This window comes from Zasmidium cellare (assembly GCF_010093935.1).
Source record: "Zasmidium cellare ATCC 36951 unplaced genomic scaffold M409scaffold_11, whole genome shotgun sequence".
In the NCBI taxonomy this organism is placed as follows: domain Eukaryota; kingdom Fungi; phylum Ascomycota; class Dothideomycetes; order Mycosphaerellales; family Mycosphaerellaceae; genus Zasmidium; species Zasmidium cellare.
In genome coordinates this window covers 303,811-321,569 of record NW_022986955.1, presented here as the reverse complement: position 1 = coordinate 321,569, position 17,759 = coordinate 303,811, and the positions used below count along the sequence as shown (strand labels likewise).

At 54.9% G+C, this 17,759-nt stretch overlaps 10 protein-coding genes across 10 annotated transcripts; 5 read left to right on the top strand and 5 right to left on the bottom strand.

Moving 5' to 3' along the window:
- Nucleotides 1–357: 357 nt before the first annotated feature.
- On the top strand, nucleotides 358–1,093 carry M409DRAFT_65222 (uncharacterized protein; the record flags this gene model as incomplete). Its single annotated transcript, XM_033816415.1, has 2 exons — nucleotides 358–724; nucleotides 783–1,093. 2 exons carry the CDS (start codon nucleotides 358–360, stop codon nucleotides 1,091–1,093), a joined length of 678 nt encoding a protein of 225 aa, XP_033669737.1.
- A 262-nt stretch (nucleotides 1,094–1,355) lies between these two features.
- On the bottom strand, nucleotides 1,356–1,808 carry M409DRAFT_20862 (uncharacterized protein; the record flags this gene model as incomplete). The annotated part of the gene is made up of 1 exon (XM_033805592.1): nucleotides 1,356–1,808. One exon carries the CDS (start codon nucleotides 1,806–1,808, stop codon nucleotides 1,356–1,358), a length of 453 nt encoding a protein of 150 aa, XP_033669736.1.
- Nucleotides 1,809–2,097: 289 nt separating this feature from the next.
- Nucleotides 2,098–3,758, top strand: M409DRAFT_20861 (uncharacterized protein; the record flags this gene model as incomplete). Its single annotated transcript, XM_033805591.1, has 3 exons — nucleotides 2,098–2,164; nucleotides 2,221–2,282; nucleotides 2,343–3,758. 3 exons carry the CDS (start codon nucleotides 2,098–2,100, stop codon nucleotides 3,756–3,758), a joined length of 1,545 nt encoding a protein of 514 aa, XP_033669735.1.
- A 126-nt stretch (nucleotides 3,759–3,884) lies between these two features.
- Nucleotides 3,885–4,568, bottom strand: M409DRAFT_20860 (uncharacterized protein; the record flags this gene model as incomplete). Its single annotated transcript, XM_033805590.1, has 1 exon — nucleotides 3,885–4,568. One exon carries the CDS (start codon nucleotides 4,566–4,568, stop codon nucleotides 3,885–3,887), a length of 684 nt encoding a protein of 227 aa, XP_033669734.1.
- A 422-nt stretch (nucleotides 4,569–4,990) lies between these two features.
- M409DRAFT_20859 (uncharacterized protein) lies at nucleotides 4,991–7,528 on the top strand (the record flags this gene model as incomplete). The annotated part of the gene is made up of 3 exons (XM_033805589.1): nucleotides 4,991–5,166; nucleotides 5,569–6,041; nucleotides 6,633–7,528. 3 exons carry the CDS (start codon nucleotides 4,991–4,993, stop codon nucleotides 7,526–7,528), a joined length of 1,545 nt encoding a protein of 514 aa, XP_033669733.1.
- A 452-nt stretch (nucleotides 7,529–7,980) lies between these two features.
- On the top strand, nucleotides 7,981–8,915 carry M409DRAFT_20858 (uncharacterized protein; the record flags this gene model as incomplete). Its single annotated transcript, XM_033805588.1, has 2 exons — nucleotides 7,981–8,124; nucleotides 8,250–8,915. The coding sequence occupies 2 exons, from the start codon at nucleotides 7,981–7,983 to the stop codon at nucleotides 8,913–8,915; spliced, it is 810 nt and encodes a 269-aa protein (XP_033669732.1).
- Nucleotides 8,916–9,167: 252 nt separating this feature from the next.
- M409DRAFT_20857 (uncharacterized protein) lies at nucleotides 9,168–10,004 on the bottom strand (the record flags this gene model as incomplete). Its single annotated transcript, XM_033805587.1, has 1 exon — nucleotides 9,168–10,004. One exon carries the CDS (start codon nucleotides 10,002–10,004, stop codon nucleotides 9,168–9,170), a length of 837 nt encoding a protein of 278 aa, XP_033669731.1.
- Nucleotides 10,005–10,284: 280 nt separating this feature from the next.
- M409DRAFT_52844 (uncharacterized protein) lies at nucleotides 10,285–11,463 on the top strand (the record flags this gene model as incomplete). Its single annotated transcript, XM_033812190.1, has 1 exon — nucleotides 10,285–11,463. The coding sequence occupies one exon, from the start codon at nucleotides 10,285–10,287 to the stop codon at nucleotides 11,461–11,463; it is 1,179 nt and encodes a 392-aa protein (XP_033669730.1).
- Nucleotides 11,464–12,810: 1,347 nt separating this feature from the next.
- Nucleotides 12,811–14,064, bottom strand: M409DRAFT_20855 (uncharacterized protein; the record flags this gene model as incomplete). The annotated part of the gene is made up of 2 exons (XM_033805586.1): nucleotides 12,811–13,444; nucleotides 13,499–14,064. 2 exons carry the CDS (start codon nucleotides 14,062–14,064, stop codon nucleotides 12,811–12,813), a joined length of 1,200 nt encoding a protein of 399 aa, XP_033669729.1.
- Nucleotides 14,065–15,666: 1,602 nt separating this feature from the next.
- On the bottom strand, nucleotides 15,667–16,222 carry M409DRAFT_20854 (uncharacterized protein; the record flags this gene model as incomplete). The annotated part of the gene is made up of 3 exons (XM_033805585.1): nucleotides 15,667–15,751; nucleotides 15,816–16,050; nucleotides 16,105–16,222. 3 exons carry the CDS (start codon nucleotides 16,220–16,222, stop codon nucleotides 15,667–15,669), a joined length of 438 nt encoding a protein of 145 aa, XP_033669728.1.
- Nucleotides 16,223–17,759: the final 1,537 nt, after the last annotated feature.

Genomic DNA, 17,759 nt, shown 5'->3' with positions numbered 1-17,759 from the left:
TCCAACACATACGCCATTGCCAGTCGTCATCGAAAGCCTCCCCTTTCCATCGCTACTCGTCGCAAGGTAAGCCAGGAGCAGCCACCTCCCTGGCAATATTCCACAATGGCCAAGAAACAGCCCTCTTAACAGCTGAAGTCCGTCCCAGTAAGCAGTAGGCTATCCAAAATGATGTGGGTCGCTGTCATAGCTATTAGCTACATCAGTACCTCGCCAGAGCTCTTCCCAGCTATAAAAAAAGCCCGCCTCCAATGTGACGCCATCTCCCCAAATCTCGGGGAATCCATGATCGTTCAAATAACTACTTAAGCACCATCCGCTTCCCAATCCAAAGGACCTTTTTCGGCAATCCCAAACATGTCGTCCACTACTCTGAAACCCCTCGTCCTCCACGCCCACGGCACAGGCCCCAACCCTTACAAAATCGCCGCCGCATTGGAGTATCTCCAACTTCCCTACGAAGTCAAGCTGTGGCAATTCGGCGACGCACCCAATGGTGTCAAGGGCCCCGGGTTCCTCAAAATCAACGAGAATGGACGGGTTCCCGCACTCGAAGATCCTAACACTGGGGTTGTGAGTTGGGAAAGCGGTGCGGTGATGAATTATCTGAGGAGGGTGTATGATCAGGGGAATCGGATTGGGCCGAGAGGAGGAGATGAGCAGAGTGTGGTGGATTTTGAGAAGTGGGAGTATTTCTTGTTGAGTACTTTGGGGCCTATGATGGGTGAGTTTTGGAAGGGAAGGGAATGTTTAGGTATGGTCTCGCTGATGATGATATGTAGGCCAGGTCAATTGGTTCCGTCACTATCATCCCCAGAAGAACGAGGACGCGCTGAAGCGGTATGAGGAGCAAGCATACCGCTGCTTCGGCGTGCTGGATGCACAGATTGCGAAGCATGGCGGTAGCTATGTCTTGCCGGGATCGACGCTTTCGGCGGTGGACTTGCACTTCTATCCGTGGGTGTATCAGCATGGGTTTGCCGGGTTGGCGCTTGACAAGTATCCCAATGTGAAGAAGTGGTTGGATCATGTCGCCGTGCAGAAGGAGATCAAGGCTGCTTATGAGAAGGTGCCGAAGGGGCAGTCGATGTAGAGAGCCTGGAATGTGGGCCCTAGAGAGTTGATCATTGGCATCTTTGGTGTCCAGGAATCCGCTGAAGTTGAGGCCATTGACAAGCTGTCGTGGTCGAGTGGCGTCTCCAATGGCAGTCACTTTCAGATCTTCGTCTCGAATGCATTGCTTTCGCTCTGCACGCCAAACTCCAGAGTTTGGGAAGAGGTTCATATTATATGTTCATCCACATGTCGATAAACAAGTCAGTGCTGTGTGAGAAGGCAGGACTCCGAGTATGCATTCAAGGGCTCTTAGTCGGAGTAGTCTGGTCCTGGCGGTCCTCCTCACGTCTCCCACCATCATTCTCCAGAACCAATAGAGTACCAGCAAATGCAATCCCAACGCAAGCCGCAGCATACACTGTAATGCCTGCCGCATTTGGCCTGAATACTCCTCGCTGCAAGGCATTCATGGTGCTGAAGTACCGCTGAGTACCGTGAGCAACGCATAAGCTGCCGCTGGCAACCAAGACACCCGCCGCGAGTTTCGTCCGGCTGTTCTCCAGATGCAGCAGTGTTGGCGATATGGCCGCGAAGGCTTCGACCTTCTCCAATGCTACTCCGAGCGCGATGAAGCCAAGTCCGGTACGCGCCCAAGCGAGGAATGTTCGTTCGGAGGCTAGAAGGTCGCGAGCCAGCGAACCGCTGTTCTTGAGCTCTTCTGCGCGGAAGAGACGCGATATTCGGGCGAACATGTCAAGTAACTCGTGAATATGTGGTTGTAGATGTATGTACAAGAAACATTCACTCACCCATCCGAGCCGAAGATACCGGGGTGTTTCGACGCAGGGACCAGTTCGGACAAGCGCCGGTGATAGGCCAGAGCAGGTCACCAGCCAACGCTGCTTGCTCGCTCGCTCGTGTGACATCCTCCCTTTCATGTTGGCCAAGTCGTGCATCTGGAGCATCTTCAAGCAGACCTCCCCTCCGTCCCGAACCATACACTGCCACATACAGACTCTCCCTACCAGACGATTCTCCGCCATGGCCAGCAAAGCTACCTCGAAGCGTCCCGAGGACTTTGTCGACTTCCTGAACGCCTCACCCACTCGTATGTGCTACCTTGGGATGATGCCATGTGTTGCGGTGGCTAAATCAGCTGTGCAGCATTCCATGCCGTGAGATCAGCGAAGCTCCGACTAGAGAAGGCAGGGTTCAAGCCCATCAAGGTACAGAACGGCCAGATTTAGTCCGTGGGAGCTGCGATTGTCTGACGATGACTACTGCAGGAGCGAGACTCATGGAACTCCACCCTCCAACCCGGCGGCAAATACTACCTCACTCGAAACGCGAGCACTATCGTGGCCTTTGCCATTGGCCATGACTGGAAGCCGGGAAACCCAATTGGCATGGTTGGAGCTCATACCGACTCGCCGTGCCTTCGAATCAAGCCAATATCCAAGCGATCCGCAGATGGCTTCATTCAGATTGGCGTGGAGACATATGGAGGAGGAATGTGGCATTCGTGGTTCGATCGTGATCTGGGCGCAGCAGGACGAGTGATGGTCAAGAGCAAGGACGGCACCATCGAGCAGAGGCTCGTGAGGATAACGAAGCCGATTTGCAGGATTCCCAACCTGGCAGTACACTTTGGAGGTTATGAGCCGTTTGAGTTCAACAAAGAGAACCAGCTCTTCCCAATCGCTGGTCTGGTCTCTGCGGAGCTGAACAGGTCAGGCAAGAGTGCGGAGGATCTGAAGAAGGAGGAGGCAGAGAAAGAGAAGGCTGCAGGTTTTGAGCCGCTCAAGGTCACAACTCAGAGACATCACCCGCATCTGATCGATCTCATCGCTGAGCAAGTCGGCTGTGGCGTGGACGAAGTTCTGGATTTTGAGATGGTACTGTACGACACTCAGCCGTCGTGCATTGGCGGCATCAACGACGAATTCGTCTACAGTGCTCGGCTGGACAACTTGGGCATGACCTACTGTGCGGTCGAAGGTTTGATCCAATCTGTCGAATCGCCTTCAGCACTCAAGGGCGACCCAACTATTCGCCTGATCGCCTGCTTTGACCACGAAGAGATTGGCTCCCAATCAGCTCAGGGTGCCGACAGCAACATGCTTCCAGCTGTCATTCGACGACTTTCCTGCCTGCCTTCTTCGACAACAGACAGCGAGAAGAGCTACGACAAGGTCAACGGAGATTCCGTGGACAACAGCACCGCGTACGAACAGACTTTGTCGACAAGCTTCCTCGTCAGTGCCGACATGGCACACTCGATCAATCCGAACTATGCTGGCAAGTATGAACCCGAGCACAAACCACACATGAACGAGGGCACCGTGATCAAGATCAACGCCAACGTCCGCTACGCCACCAACGCCCCTGGTATCGTCTTGCTGCAGGAATGTGCCAGACGAGCGAAGCCAACCGCTTGGCAACTACCAGAGTCGAAGAGCAAAGATCGAGGTGTGCCCCTGCAGCTGTTTGTGGTACGAAATGACTCGAGGTGTGGTAGCACCATCGGCCCAATGCTGAGCGCCGCTTTGGGAGCTAGGACGATCGATGTCGGCAACCCACAACTCGCCATGCATTCTATCCGCGAAACTGGCGGTGCTTATGATGTTGAGCACGGTGTGAATCTGTTCGACAGCTTCTTCGAGCACTTTGGAGAGCTGGAGAGCAAGATCATGGTCGATTGACTAGATGATGGCCAGAAAGGATCAAAGCTGTAGAGGCGAGGTACCTTTTATGACAGATCATGAAAGCAATATTTACGATTAGCGAAGTTTTGCTGAAGTCCACACCAGATCATACCACCCCCACAATCAGTTCGCAATCACGACAATCCTCTCATCCCAGTCCTCCCCCTCAGCAGCCTCCACCAAAACCTTCGCAACACTCTCCCTAGTAATCCCATCCAACAACCCCACCCCCTCACCCCCCTCCCCAAACTCCCTCACAGCCTTCGCCTCCCCATCCTTCAACATAGCCGGCTTAACCAAAACCCACTCCACCCCTTCACTCCCCCTCACCTCCCTTTCCACCGCATCATGATCCTCCAGCACATACGCCATATTCGACCACTTCATAACCGCCTTCATCGGCCACGCCAGATGCTTCCAGGACGCCCCCGCCCCGAACGTCGACATCACGATCAGCCTCCGCACGCCGTGAGCTTTCATTTGCGGGAGCAGGGCGCGGACTGTGTCGCGGATGAGGAAGGCCGGGGAGGCGAGTGCGGAGAAGGGCGAGTCGGATTTGCGGGCTATGGCGAGGGTTATTATTACTGCGTCGATGGGGGTGGTTGTTGTTGAGAGGGCTGTCGAGAGGTCTGCGGATGAGGTTGGGGAGCCTGGGATGAGGGTGAGGTTTGCGGAGGTTGTTGTTGTTGTTGTTGGGAAGGTTGTGGGGTTCCGGACCAGGGCTGTGAGGGTGTGGTTCTTGGCGAGGGCGGCGGAGAGGACGAGCTGGCCGGTTCGGCCGCTGGCACCGAGGAGGAGGAAGTGCATGTTGGTTGTTGGTTGTGATGGGGTTGTTGTCGTTGTGAGTAGCTGATGTTTTTATGTCCGAGGTGGTTTCAAGGCGGATTATGTTGATGTAGTGATTTACTTGAGGATGTTCGTGGTCGTATGCTATCTCCCAAACCCATGCTGATGCTGGAAGTCATGATATATATTCAACATCAACATCAATAGCAGACTACGATGTGAGGCACTCATGTGGATTTGACATGCTCGGCCATAACGTCGCCCTCGGCCGACGCAGGCTTTGGCAGCAACGCTTCTACTTCAAGCCAGTGCTGTCTCGTTTCTCTTTTCTTTCATCTCTTCGTGGTTAGCTTTTGCGAGAAGACATCATCGTCAATACTCAAGCTGTTCTGACAGAGAGGTCGGTAAGAAATGCTTACGAAGCGGTTGTTTGGCGGTTCACGATGGCTCGGAAGCGTGGCCTCAAAGGACACTGGGCACCAACGCAGAACGGCATTCCCTCAACATCATCCCATCAGCGGCAAGGAGCACGTCGCCAGCTCAACGAGATTTCCAACGGACTCTCAGACCAATTAAGGCGTCCTCAAAATGTCATCTTCGAGCCCATCGGCAGCATCAGGTAATCCTGACAGGATTCCGTTCCTCTTGCTGTCCTGGGCCTCCTTTCCGACTGGTTGGTGACGAATCTGTGGGTGGAAGGGCAGGAAGCAAACATTTGCTGCTGGTAGTTATGGATCTCTTCTTTGATTCTGGCAATCAGAGCAGATATCTGTACTGTCACTTCCCCTGCGTATTCCAGGTCGGCAGATTTGCTGGGTAAGAGAACATGGAAAGCGCCGCGCAAAGAAAGGTGCCAATGCAAGTCCTGGTTCTCTCTCCTCCACGGACGGGTACAACATCAATGAAACTCGCCCCGGAGGAGCTGCTCCAAGCACCCGTCTGGCACGGAAGCTTGATGTTGTCTGAAGCGGTGTATGAGCGACTTCTTCCATCCCTCAAAACATACTGAACGGCATGATAGGAAACCACCCAAATTCTGGCTCAACGCAATCGAAGCCAAATACGAAGGGAAAGGCACGCCCTACACCCGCTCTGATTTCGAAGTCGGTCTAGGCAAATACGCAGCCCTCTCAGACCAGCCCTGTTACTGGCTCTGGCGCGAACTCATGGATGCGTATCCCGAGGCGAAGGTCATTCTCGTGCAGCGTGATTTTCAAAGATGGATCAAGTCATATGACCAGGCTTCTGTGACGGGCGTTGCGTTCACGCCCATGACGGATGTTGTGGTTTTGTTGGAACCTTTACTGAACTCGTATGTCGCGAGGGCGGTACGGAAGGTCATTCTGGGGTATTTCCATGCGAGGAATGCGCAAGAGGTCCTTGCGAATGCGAAGGGTGTGTTTGAGAGGCATTATGACGAGATTCGGGAAAAGTGTGCTAAGACGCCGGGGAGGTTGGTGGAGATGCGAATCGATCAGGGTTGGGAACCGATATGTCAGTTTTTAATAAGGAGGTGCCGAGGAAGCCTTTTTCTAGGACGAATGAAATTGAGACGTTGCATGCGAAGAGTAATGAGTTTCGGAGGAGGCAGGTTAGGAAAGGGTTGATCTCTGTGATGGGCTATTTGGCGGTGCCTGTCGCTGTTGGGGTCGCTGTATATTGGTATCTGGGACGTCGAGCGTGAGTGAAGGCTTGCACTGTACGGCCGTATTTGGGACGCTTGCTTATCAGAAGTGAAAATAGCATCCGGTGAGGACGGGTAGGCTCCAATTCCCTGCTTGCCCCGCTGAAAGCGTGCTGCCGTACAAACGGGTCTTTGTTATAAAAGGAGAAGGTGTGAGAAGAGTCTCAGACAACAGTCCAGTGTCTTGTGTGCGTTAGAAGACTTGCCTGTCAGTGCTTTCAGATTTGGCTTTGAACTTCCTATTTCAAAGCGCGCTCCTTCCTTTTTCGTTTTCTGCACTTGCACTCATCAGCTTCCAAACTCTAGGCACCAGCAGCGATCAGCAACTTCAAAGCTCTCGACACGGTATAATCACACAACACCAACCCTACGTATACGGCACTCAAACGACTGCAGCACAGTCCCAACCCACAACATGGCACCACACATTATGGTCATGCAAATTCGCCCTCGACTCGAACGATGCGATCACTTCTGGAAGCTACCACTCGAAGTCCGTCAAAAGATCTTCTCGATGGCATTCAACGGCCAAATCCTCCTGATGAAGACCCCACTGAGACGAGCATCGGAGATCCAAGGCGTCATATACCGCAAGCGAGTGCCGAGAGCATTCAACAACCTCCTGGTGTCAAAGAAATTCTACGCCGAGGCTACCAAGGTGTTGTTCGAGACTGCCACTTTCGCATTCGTGAACGTGGTCGAGGATACTGGGCGGATGCGTTTCAATGGTGAGGTGATCTGGGCGCCCATGCCAGATCTGACGCTGGTCACCTCACCAGGCCAACTGCAGCGTATTCGATCGTTTGAGGTGTTGCACGGGCTGGAACTGCAGTATTTAGTAGCGCAAGCTGTGCGCTTCGAAATGATATTGCACTATATTGTACTTGCAAGGTGCAACCCCAGCGACTTTGGGTTCGGGCCATTGCAGGACATTATCATGCAAACGGATATAGCCCGTGATTGTTCGCACTTGTGTGACCTTCAGACTCTACGCGGACCAGACAATATCACCGGAGACCTCGCGAAAGTCAAGGGTCTCAGGAACGTTGAGGTTCGACAACAAGTTTGCGACAAGTGCAGGTCTGAGGCCAGGTTCTGCAAGTGCAAACTCATACAGCTTGAGCTTGAGATGGCTGTTCTGCGTGAGATCTTGAAGGCAGCCGAGGAGGAAAAGGATGGTGGTCGGATTCGGGCACTGGAGCAAAACATCGGGGAGAGGCAGAGGCTATGGACGGATGGTTCTGGGAACATAGCGAAGTGGAAGGCGAAGCAGGTCAAGGCGGAGGCAAAAGATTGATGGGACTGAAAAGTATCGGGGTGTTGAGGCCGACGATTTGAGTGCCATCCTCAAATGCGATCCAGTCTGAAGAGGTCGACCCGTATCTCAGGGGCATGGACGCGCTCGGCGATAAGGAGAAGGTAGCTGTGAGAGTGAAGCCTAGCGTGCAGTAGAGGTATCATCCAAGAAGGCTTTCTGGACGTTCATGCTATTGGATGTTGTAGCCACGCAGGAAGTAGACAGTGAAAGACACATGATGTTGGTAGCTACGGGAGACCATACCTTTCACGTTTCACGTTCTCGCCCCCACAAGCCACCCCCGCAACACGTGCCGCACGGGCCACTTGACACAAAGCGTCATGCACCGCAGCTGCTTCGTTCGCCTTTCATCACCAGACCATCCGCTCACGATATAATCTGTCAACGCGCAGTTACGAGCAAACCCAACTCCTTCGACACACTTCATCGCCATGGCGAGCACCAAATATACGCCGGCGCCACAGCGCGACAGCTTGGATGACGTCCCTTCGCAGGCGCCGCCTTCGTACCAGGCTGATGAGCCTTTGATGGGAGAGGCCCGTTCTGAGGATGACAATATCCCTGATGATTTCAAGGTGCGTTGAGAGACCTGTACTGGCAATCGGGTTTCACTGGATCTGCGGAGCCCCTGGGCGGCTAGGATAGATCGGTGGATATAAGTGGCAGCTTTTGGACATGAAGACTGACGAGCATTCTACAGTTCGGCGGCTCCGTCGCAGAAGCCACCCTTCCCATCCGCATGCAGTTCATCCGCAAAGTCTACGCGATCCTCACCGTCCAACTCCTCCTGACTACCGCCCTCAGCTCCGTGAGCTTCTTCAACAAGTCTTACAAAGATTGGATCCAAGGAAACCAGTGGATGCTCTGGGTATCCGTTTTCGGGGCGCTGGGATTCATGCTCCTAACGTTCTGGAAGCGCAAGAGTTATCCGATGAACTTGGCGTTCTTGGGGGTATTCACAGCTCTGGAGGCATACTCAATCTCGGTCATCACATCCTTCTACCAGAGCCGGATCGTGCTCCAAGCACTGATCTTCACGCTCGGCATCTTCGTCTTTTTGAGCTTGTTCGCCTGCCAGACCAAGTATGACTTTACCAGCTGGATGCCCTACCTCTTCGGCGCACTATGGGTGCTGATCATCTTCGGATTCATGGCCGCGTTCTTCCCAAGGACGAGCGGGATTGAGCTGGGATACGGCATCATCGCTGCTTTGATCTTCAGTGGGTATATCCTTGTGGACACCCAACTGATCATCAGGCACTACCACGTCGAGGAGGAGATCGCCGCGGCCATCTCGCTCTACTTGGATGTCTTGAACCTGTTCTTGGCGATTCTGAGGATCTTGAACAGCCAGCAGAACAACTAAGTTATCACCGGCCTCTCCAACTGGAAATAATGAAGATGTATTACCATGGACAAGATTGTTTGAGTGCTGGGCACGATGTTAGTTTAGCCTTGGTATAGAGGGTTTCACCAAGATTATTTCACAACACGTCCAATGTTTCTTCATGCACATGCGCGTAGCTTCTATTATTCCCACCCTCTCACTGGTGAGGAGCATGATGCGATTCTTACAGTCAATCTTTATCTACAAGTCCATCGCTAGTCACTCAGCTGCCTACGTTGATTTCTTCAACACGCTGCTCTTCTGTGCATCCCTCGCATTCGCAGGTCCATCCATAACAGCCTCAACCCTATTCACAAACGACTCAATCATCTTATCCGCCACCTTCGGCGCCGCCGCCGAGCTCAACGCAGCATACAGTGGATTCGCGAACTGAAACTCAATCACCAAATTCACATCCGTCTTCTCCTGCCCTGGCAACGGACTCGTCTCCTCATGATTCTTATGCACACCATCCGGATGCGTAGCCCCAGCAGGCGGAGGTTTATACGGATACGGTTTCAGCGTCCACCGCGTGAGCAAATGGCTCATGACCGTATCCTTCCTGCTCGGATCACGCTCCGCCGCGGGTCGCGGGCTGTGGTGCGCAATCTCCTCGCCGTGGAGTGTGCTCTCCGTCGCGCCGCTCACGGCTTCCACTGCTCTTCCGGGCACGCAGTAGACGCGGCTCGTGAACTCCTCGCTGATGGAGTCGTTGAAGCCGATGACGAGCTTGGCTTCTTCCGGGTAGGTCTTGCCATCGCTCGCCGGGGAGGAGTATTTGGTTACGAGGGAGTTTTGGCAGAAGGGGACGAATTGGCTGTAGGAGGCGACGTCGGAGATGATGTCGTAGATGACGCTGGAGGGGTAGCGGAGGGTGCGTTGGGCGGTGAGGGTTTGGTTTGGGGTGAAGGCGCCTGAGACGAAGGGTCGGCGTTGGGGTTGGTGTTGTTGTTTACGGGTCGTGGGTCGCGTGAAGGTGTTGGTGAGGCATGCTGCTCGACATGTTGTGGTTGATTGTGAGAGGGTAGCTTGCTGGAGAGCTGACGTGATCGGTCGTATGGACTTCATGTTGGATGGCATCGGTATGGGGTATTCGCCGTGCTATCGAAGTGTTGTATGTCTTTCACGCATCATCCTATCAGAAACGACAAAGGTAAGAAGAAGGACAATGTCATCATCCATTTTTCCAATGCGTCTCTAGCGTCGAAAGTGCCGCGAGCGAGAGATCGTGCTCGGCTAGATCTAGATCGGCAGGCACCACCGGCGTCAAGTCCAAAGTCAAAAAGTCAAACTCAAGATCGCGTTTTCTCCCTGCCAAGACCGCGACAACGAAGGCTTTCATATCACCATGGCATCAGAAGAGGAGTCGGTGTCGCTACCCACGCGCCAGAGACGGAATAAACAGCAACTCACCAAGGGCATGGAGCATATGCGAGGATACGTGACCATCGACACGCCACAAGCCGCTGGAGAAGATGCGTACGGAGTGCCAGCAACATATGAACCTATACGAAAAGCAGCCACCGACTCGCAAGACAACCCGCAGAAACGGAGCGACCCCTTCCAATTCGGCACACGATATCTCGAAGAAGGCGACGACATCTTCGCGCACAACGCCTGGGACCATGTGGAAGTCGACCCGCAGTACAGCGAATTCATCGAGCAGCAGACCATCTTCCAACGCGAGAACCAAGTCTCAGACTTCGACAAGAAGCGCTTCAGCGACAAGCCTGAGAAGTGGTGGGATCGGTTCTACGGCAACAATCAAGCCAATTTCTTCAAAGACCGCAAGTGGCTGGTTCAGGAATTCCCGATTCTGGGCGAAGTCACGCGCGACGACTATGGACCTGTGAAAGTGCTCGAGGTGGGAGCAGGGGCGGGAAATACTGCGTTTCCTATACTGGCGATGAATCAGAATCCTCACCTCAAGCTGCATGCTTGCGATTATAGCAAAAAGGCCATCGACATCATTCGTGAACAGCCGACTTATCAGAACCAGACATCTTCAACACTCCAGGCAGACGTATGGGATGTGGCTGGATCTGAACTGCCACCAGGAGTAGAGGCTGGCTCTGTCGACGTCGTGCTCATGATCTTCATCTTCTCTGCGCTGTCACCAGATCAGTGGCCGACAGCCGTGAGCAACCTCTTCAAGCTCCTCAAACCGGGCGGGGAGATTCTCTTCCGAGACTACGGCCGCGGCGATCTGGCTCAAGTGCGGTTCAAGAAGGGAAGGTACCTCGACGAAAACTTCTACGTCCGCGGCGACGGCACGAGAGTCTACTTCTTCGAGGAAGACGAGCTGCGCGACATCTGGGGTGGCCGGTCGCCGTCTGACGGCACAGTAGTCGTGACTGAGGATGAACATGGAACAGCTTCCCATGACAGCTTCGACATCGTCAATCTCGCTGTCGATCGACGCATGCTGGTCAATCGCCAGCGGAAGCTCAAGATGTACCGCTGTTGGATGCAAGGCCGATTCAGGAAACCGCAAACGGACAGAACACAACCAGCACAAGTCCCATGAATGACGAGAGACATGGGCCGCAGATCAGGCGGCATGTGCGCGAGGTGCACGAAAAAAGCCGAGGGTGGTGGCCGCCGACGGGGGCAAAATCGAAAGACAGCTCGTGATCAATACAAGCCCTCATCGATACACTTCACTCCTCTCCCCAGCAACCCAAACCGGAAGATCAGCGCAGATAGCCGCCCACAGGACCTTGAAACAACTCTGTCGTCTGCACCCGCAAAGTCAAACGGGCCTTCGTCCACGCACAGCGCTCGCAGCAAGCGACTGTGCCGCATGGCTGCAGCACGGGAGCGCCGGGCTCTGAGACCCGGTTCCCAGGGGATCCACGCTGGTTTATACACGTCAGCCATTGGACGAGGAAGTTTGAAATCGAGACGGTTTTCTGGTTCTGGTTGGCTGGGGTGGTGGTGGGATGAAGATCGTGCTGGGGGAGAAGAGGGATTATTGAAAGAGCAATGGCTCTTCTCTCTTGATGATCGGCCGGGGTTTTCTTCCTCTTTCTTCTTACATTGCATTGCATTGCCTTTACATACAACTACATCTGACGCACGCCACCAACCCAGACCGGCCGCATATCATGGTCGCATGTGCATCGCATTGCAGATTGATAGTGCCCGCTGCCGCCTTGTTGGTCTTTTCCTCCCCATTCATTTGTTCATAACAGGCGTCCTCATCACTAGCCTTTCCTCTCACCTGCGCCCGTAAAGCGAAAACACGCAATGGCTCTGTTCCAACACGAAGGAAGCAGGCTTTGCATCATCTCCCGAGAGCAACCAGCCGTTCATTACAACCAGCCGTTGCGAGTACGAACGTTAGAGAAGAACCGTTGTGTCTTCCGCGCCCACTTCCCGTTCGTCGATAGAACGATCCGATCACGCGATGAGGAGGATTGAGCGCTCGCAAGAGTAACGTCATCGTCGTTGAAGAGAGAAAGAAAGAGGGGTGTTTGTTGGTGAAAAGAAAAACCAGTGGTGGTTTCTACTTTACTAGATGCTGCTGCCAAAGATCTGTCTACCCTCCCTATACTTGTCCTTTGTCGAATGAGTGGCTTGAAGGGGAAGATGCTTTCGTGATGCATGATGATGCTGGATGCTGGGTTCGATGCGATGCGATGGTGCTGCTGCTGCGTGTCCTCCGAGGGGTATTACCGATGATGACCTGAAGAAGAACATCCACCTGTGAGTCAAACGATGATGCAAGAATGCGGAAGAAGTGAAGTGAAGTGAAGTGCTGCCCTCCTATGGGCAGGTTTGCTGTCGTGTCTTGAAGAAGGCTTGGGCTTTGCGGTCATGCTGTTGGATGATATCAGTCACAACGTCCTTCTGCCTGGGAAAACGGGACAATCTACTCACCTGCTGGCAGGCTCTGCACCGACCACTTGAACAGCTTCATGAAGTCCTCTGCCGACTGGTTCTTGATCCGCCCTTGGCTATGATGCCAGTCGAGCAGCTGACACGAGTGAATCAGAGACGCACGCGCGCTTTGGTTGAACAGCGTGGAGTCCAACTGGATCAGCATGCGCAGGGTCTCCAGACAGGGCGGCCAGTCGTTGCGGCTCGACTTGAAGCGGCCGAAGAGGTTGTACGCGTCCGTGCTGCCGGCGTAGACGGGCGCCGACTGGCCCACGCGCGACACGTCCTCGTGCGTGAGCAGGATCGTGTTGAAGATGTGGGTCAGGAGGTGGACGAGGGCGACCTTGGAGTCGCGGTGCATGGAGGCGAGGGGCCACTCGCGGAGGATCTTGTCGACGGACTTGAAGATGCGGCGGAACTCGCGCAGCGTGTCGAGGGCGTCGCGTTGGGGCGTCAGGTGGCCTTTGAATAGCCGTAGAGCGGTTTCGGCTCGGTGTCGCAGGTCGGCGACGACGGTCTCGCCCCAGAAGGTGCCGTTCAGGGGCGTGGCTTGCATGAGGCGGGTGAGGTCGTCTTGGGTCCTGACCAGCGACAAGACAACGTTGGCCAGAGCAAGATGGTGCCGACTGGGTTGTGGTCAGCTCGATTCTTGAATGAAGACCCGCAATGAGAATGAGTACCTCTTTGCGTTTAGTTGCGTTTCAGTATTCGCGTCAATGAACTCCCACGGTGAAAGGTGTAGACTCGGATCCAGCGAACCCCTGTTGGGGTCATTGACAGACAAGATGGCAAAGACGACCCGTCGATTGCGCTCCTGTACAGACATGCTTGGTGTCTGCGGGGGCGGCGGTGATGGTGGTGGGTCATTACCGTCGTCGCTCTCATCGTCGTTCTCATCCTCTTCGTCATCATCATCGTCGTCGTCTGGCGATGGGTCTCGCGCCCGTCGAGTCGAGTCGCGTCTTGGCTGCCTCCGCGTAGGCTCAGCCGGTGCCTTTGCCTTCCCCTTCCCAGCGCTCTTGCTGCTCGACGAAGCATGAGCGCGACTCGAGGATGACGACTTGCCCTTGCTCTGCGACTCCTTCTTGGCCTGAGACCGGGTCTTCATGTCGTCCGACGGGGTGCCGCGATCGCCAAGGGTCAACTTCCTTCCCAACTCGGAAGCTGCGTCGTTGTAGTAGGACATGGACACACCCTCGCCGCTCGGGGGGTTGGCAGCAGACGACGGCCTGGAAGAAGACGACATGTCGAAAGGCACCTGACCGGCCGTCTTTTATGAGGGATACAGACTGGACTTGCTTTGCCGCAGCAGTAGTGAGGCGTCGGTGTGGTGGACAAGTCGGTGTTGGCATAAGAAGCCCGCTGGCACAGTACTTTCTCCCTTTCCTCTCATGGCATCACCGGTGTCTGTGTGGTGTTGGAAGCTGCTGCTGCCCGGAGTTCCGGCATCATGGCGGGCAGCAAAGGAAAAACGAGGCATCCTCGCCCACTCATGTCGAGGACAAATAACACCGTTTTGGGGCACAACAGATTAGGCTTGGGCATGTGGGGGTTTGCACACCAAAGCCCGCACGCCACCACCACGACTACATACACGACCCATTGCCTCCTTGGGTGATGCACAAAGCATCAACTAGCCCCTCTCTTGCCCCCAGCAGCCCGCAAACAACAACTACGCCTGCATGTAGTGCGACGCAGATCACGAGTGTTTGCCCACGACGTGCACACGGCGACGCTCCAACTGACGTTTGCGGCGGCGAGAGGCGGCGGCGGGGGCGTGTTGGTGCTGGCCGCGCGAGGCCTCCAAAGGGCCCCGTATATGAGCCCGACGAGGAGGAACCTCAATTCAATATCACACGGTGACTTTCATTGCAGGAGAAATGGGAGGGATGGATCGGGGCCACGAAAAAGCACGATATGATGTCCTATCGCTTAGGACGCAGGTGCCGGTTAGGCTTTCACCTGACTTGCTCGTCATGCATGACAGATCGTCGGCGGAGCTCAAGGTTGGACGCAGACAACTGTTGCGAAAAAGCTTCTCGGCACGGCTGCTGGCAGTGGACGAAGCCAATCAGTGCCAGGGGGGGAAAGTGACAACAACACTCGTCGTACCATCTGCCACGCCGATACGATGCTACGAACCTGGACCGCTGTACAGAGATTTACGGCGTGAGGTCAAGAGTGACTAGTCGTCGGCCACGGCACATGTGTCGTTGGGCTCGGCTTGGCCCTCGGCTGTGAGGCTTGGAGGTTAGCCGCCTGTGAATGGCCAGCCGCAGCAGCAACCAACACCCAACAAGCGCCCGAGGCGTGCATTTACAACAGTGTAAGGATTGTCAGCTCCTGAGGCTACGACCCGGAAAGGTACAAGGCCTGCCGAAATGGGGATTGAGGCTAGAGGAATGCCATGCTGGAGGCGTTCGTTCCTGCGCCGCAAAACGAGACCGCACGTCGTGAAGCTCTGCGAAAGTGAGGGGATATGGCATTGGCATTGGAGAAAGGCGTTCGCGATTGTGTACAGAAGTGGCCGATTGAGATGCGGCGGTGCCTCCCGCAGCAGGAGGAGAGATTACATCTGCTGGTGAGTCCCCCACAACAACATTGGCAGTCAGCCCATCACCAACTGGGCTTCACTGCCTCATGCAGTATCCGACTGCGCCGTACGCCGTTTGAACGCATTACAATGACAACAAGACTGGCCCGCAGTCGTCGTCGTGTGGTATCTCGGTCATTCCGGGTCGTTATATTACTCGTCATGGGCGTGATCATCGATGCCGCGACACTTCGCTTGGAGGAACCGACGGGAGCCGAGTCTGTCGTGGGATGCTTCGCTCCCACATCATCGCGACTATCGCGTCTGTGGTATTCGGTCTCGCCAAGCCGCCCACGCAGGAGAGCCTCGAGCGTACTCGTCGATGAGATGGAGTCCCAGCCTAACAAGCAAATCAGCTTTCACGCCCCTTATCATCTCGCTTTTGCCACTCACCACCATCTTACCTCGAGCTTCCACCTGCCTTGGACGCCGCCGCATAAAGCGACGTTTCGCGAGAGCTTTGCTCCCTGGCCTTGCCGGTCTTGATGACGTGCCGCAGAGACACGCTGCCCCATGGGAGTCCAGGCTCCTCGGCGTTGTCCACCTCTTCAGGCTCGGGTGCGCTGTAGGCACCAGCAGCTCGCCTTTCGTTCTCAGCTTGTCGCTCGGCGTCCTCTCTGTTTTGGCGAGCCTTATCTCCTGAGAATTGTCAGTTCCCATGCGGCTCCCGACCATGTTCATGCTCCGGCTCACTGAATTTCCTCTGAGCGATGCGGTTCTGTATCTTCCGTCTCTCGCTTGGATCCTTCACCGCACTCCAGTCGTCCTCCACTGCCGTCGACTGCGCAGAACCCGAATCCGTGTTTGACATGACCAGTCGTCGGCTGTTAACCGATGCCCTCTCTTTGCATTCCAGATGCTTTCTTTCAACGTCGTCGATCGGAGCATATATCAGGTCGGTCGAAAAGCAGATATCGTAGGAAGACGTGTTGCAACCGTTGGTACGCGCTCGAAAATAACAACATGCGCAAGGGAAGGACAGGAAAGAAGTCGATGCCAAGGATATAAGACTGTGAGGTATGGGCAGCAGTAGCCAGTACCGTGCTTGAAACGAGAGTACAAGAGTATGGCTTAGACGTCTCCAGGTCCAGATTAATGTCATCTACTGCGCACGCATGGCGATGCAGGTACACAGTTGGAAGGAATCGGGGGCGAGATAGGATTGTTGTATCTCACATGGGCCATCTGTTCTGGAGATAGGTCTGGAGCCTCTGCCGACGCCGGGACATGGTGCAGTCACATCTCCAAGCCGGCCTCGAATTTAGTGTTGGTGACTGCATGTTTAGAGAGCGAACGGTTATCAAAAAGGAAATAGATGATGGATGGCTGTTGACGAATCAAAGGATCCCTTACCCTCTGGCTCACCCACGCTTGCCGAATGACCATATGCAGGGACGGTGTGAGAGATCCGTGGGTTAGGCACGCCAGGCATCGATTGGGAAAATCGTCGTAGACGAAGTCGAAAACGACATGGAGCGCGAAGATGTCTAAACTGGAGATGATGTCGAGCGTCGGGTCGGCCGCCGCCCGGGCCAGTCGCTTTCGCCATAGCCGAACGACCAACACAGCTAGTCCCTGGACGAAGGATCTCCCCAGGCTGAGGTTAGATTCATTTTAAGCCTCTTCTTGAGGCTGAAACATCCAACACTTCGGACGTAGAGTGGCTCCCCAAGAGTTGGAAACGGTGTTGGATGGACCCGTTCCTGCGCAAAGCCACAAGAGTGCGCTCCAGAACGAGGAAATCTTGAGCCATCGTACGAAAACTCGTCGTACGCGCACCGCGCGTGTTCGTATCAACACAGCAGCGGGTGCGAGAAGTGTCTCGACTGCCGGCGAGTCGCATGTTGCAACCATCTTGGACACGATCTGCTGCTGTTGCGGCCGGAGCGGAGGTGCGAGGAACGCGGTTGGTACCTGGGATGGTGACGCCCAGCTCCAGCACAGCCTCCCAGTGTCATGCAGGATTGCGTAGCGGCGGTGCCGAGTCCAGCAGATGGCATGCCGAGTGTCCGATGGCCGGTCGATGATCTTAGAAGAAGAAGGGCTGCGAGGCCGGCGGGTCGGGCGGACTGCGATGACTGTGTCTCTGCAACAGCATCGTGATGTGAAGTGAAGCACGGGAAGTTGTTCGGCGGGCGCGAGAAGGAAGAAGGAGCGGCCGGTCCCTGTCAATCGAGCTTGATGCCAGCCAATCATCTCGCGGGATGGCGTCAGACTGCCAAGCGTCGATCATGGTGCACGTGGAGACGACATGGATGTCTCGCAGACAGTGGTGGAGGGACGGGGACGTGGGATGCATGACAGATCATCGTTGCTTTTAGCTTCGCCTTGCACCAAATAGGAACGTC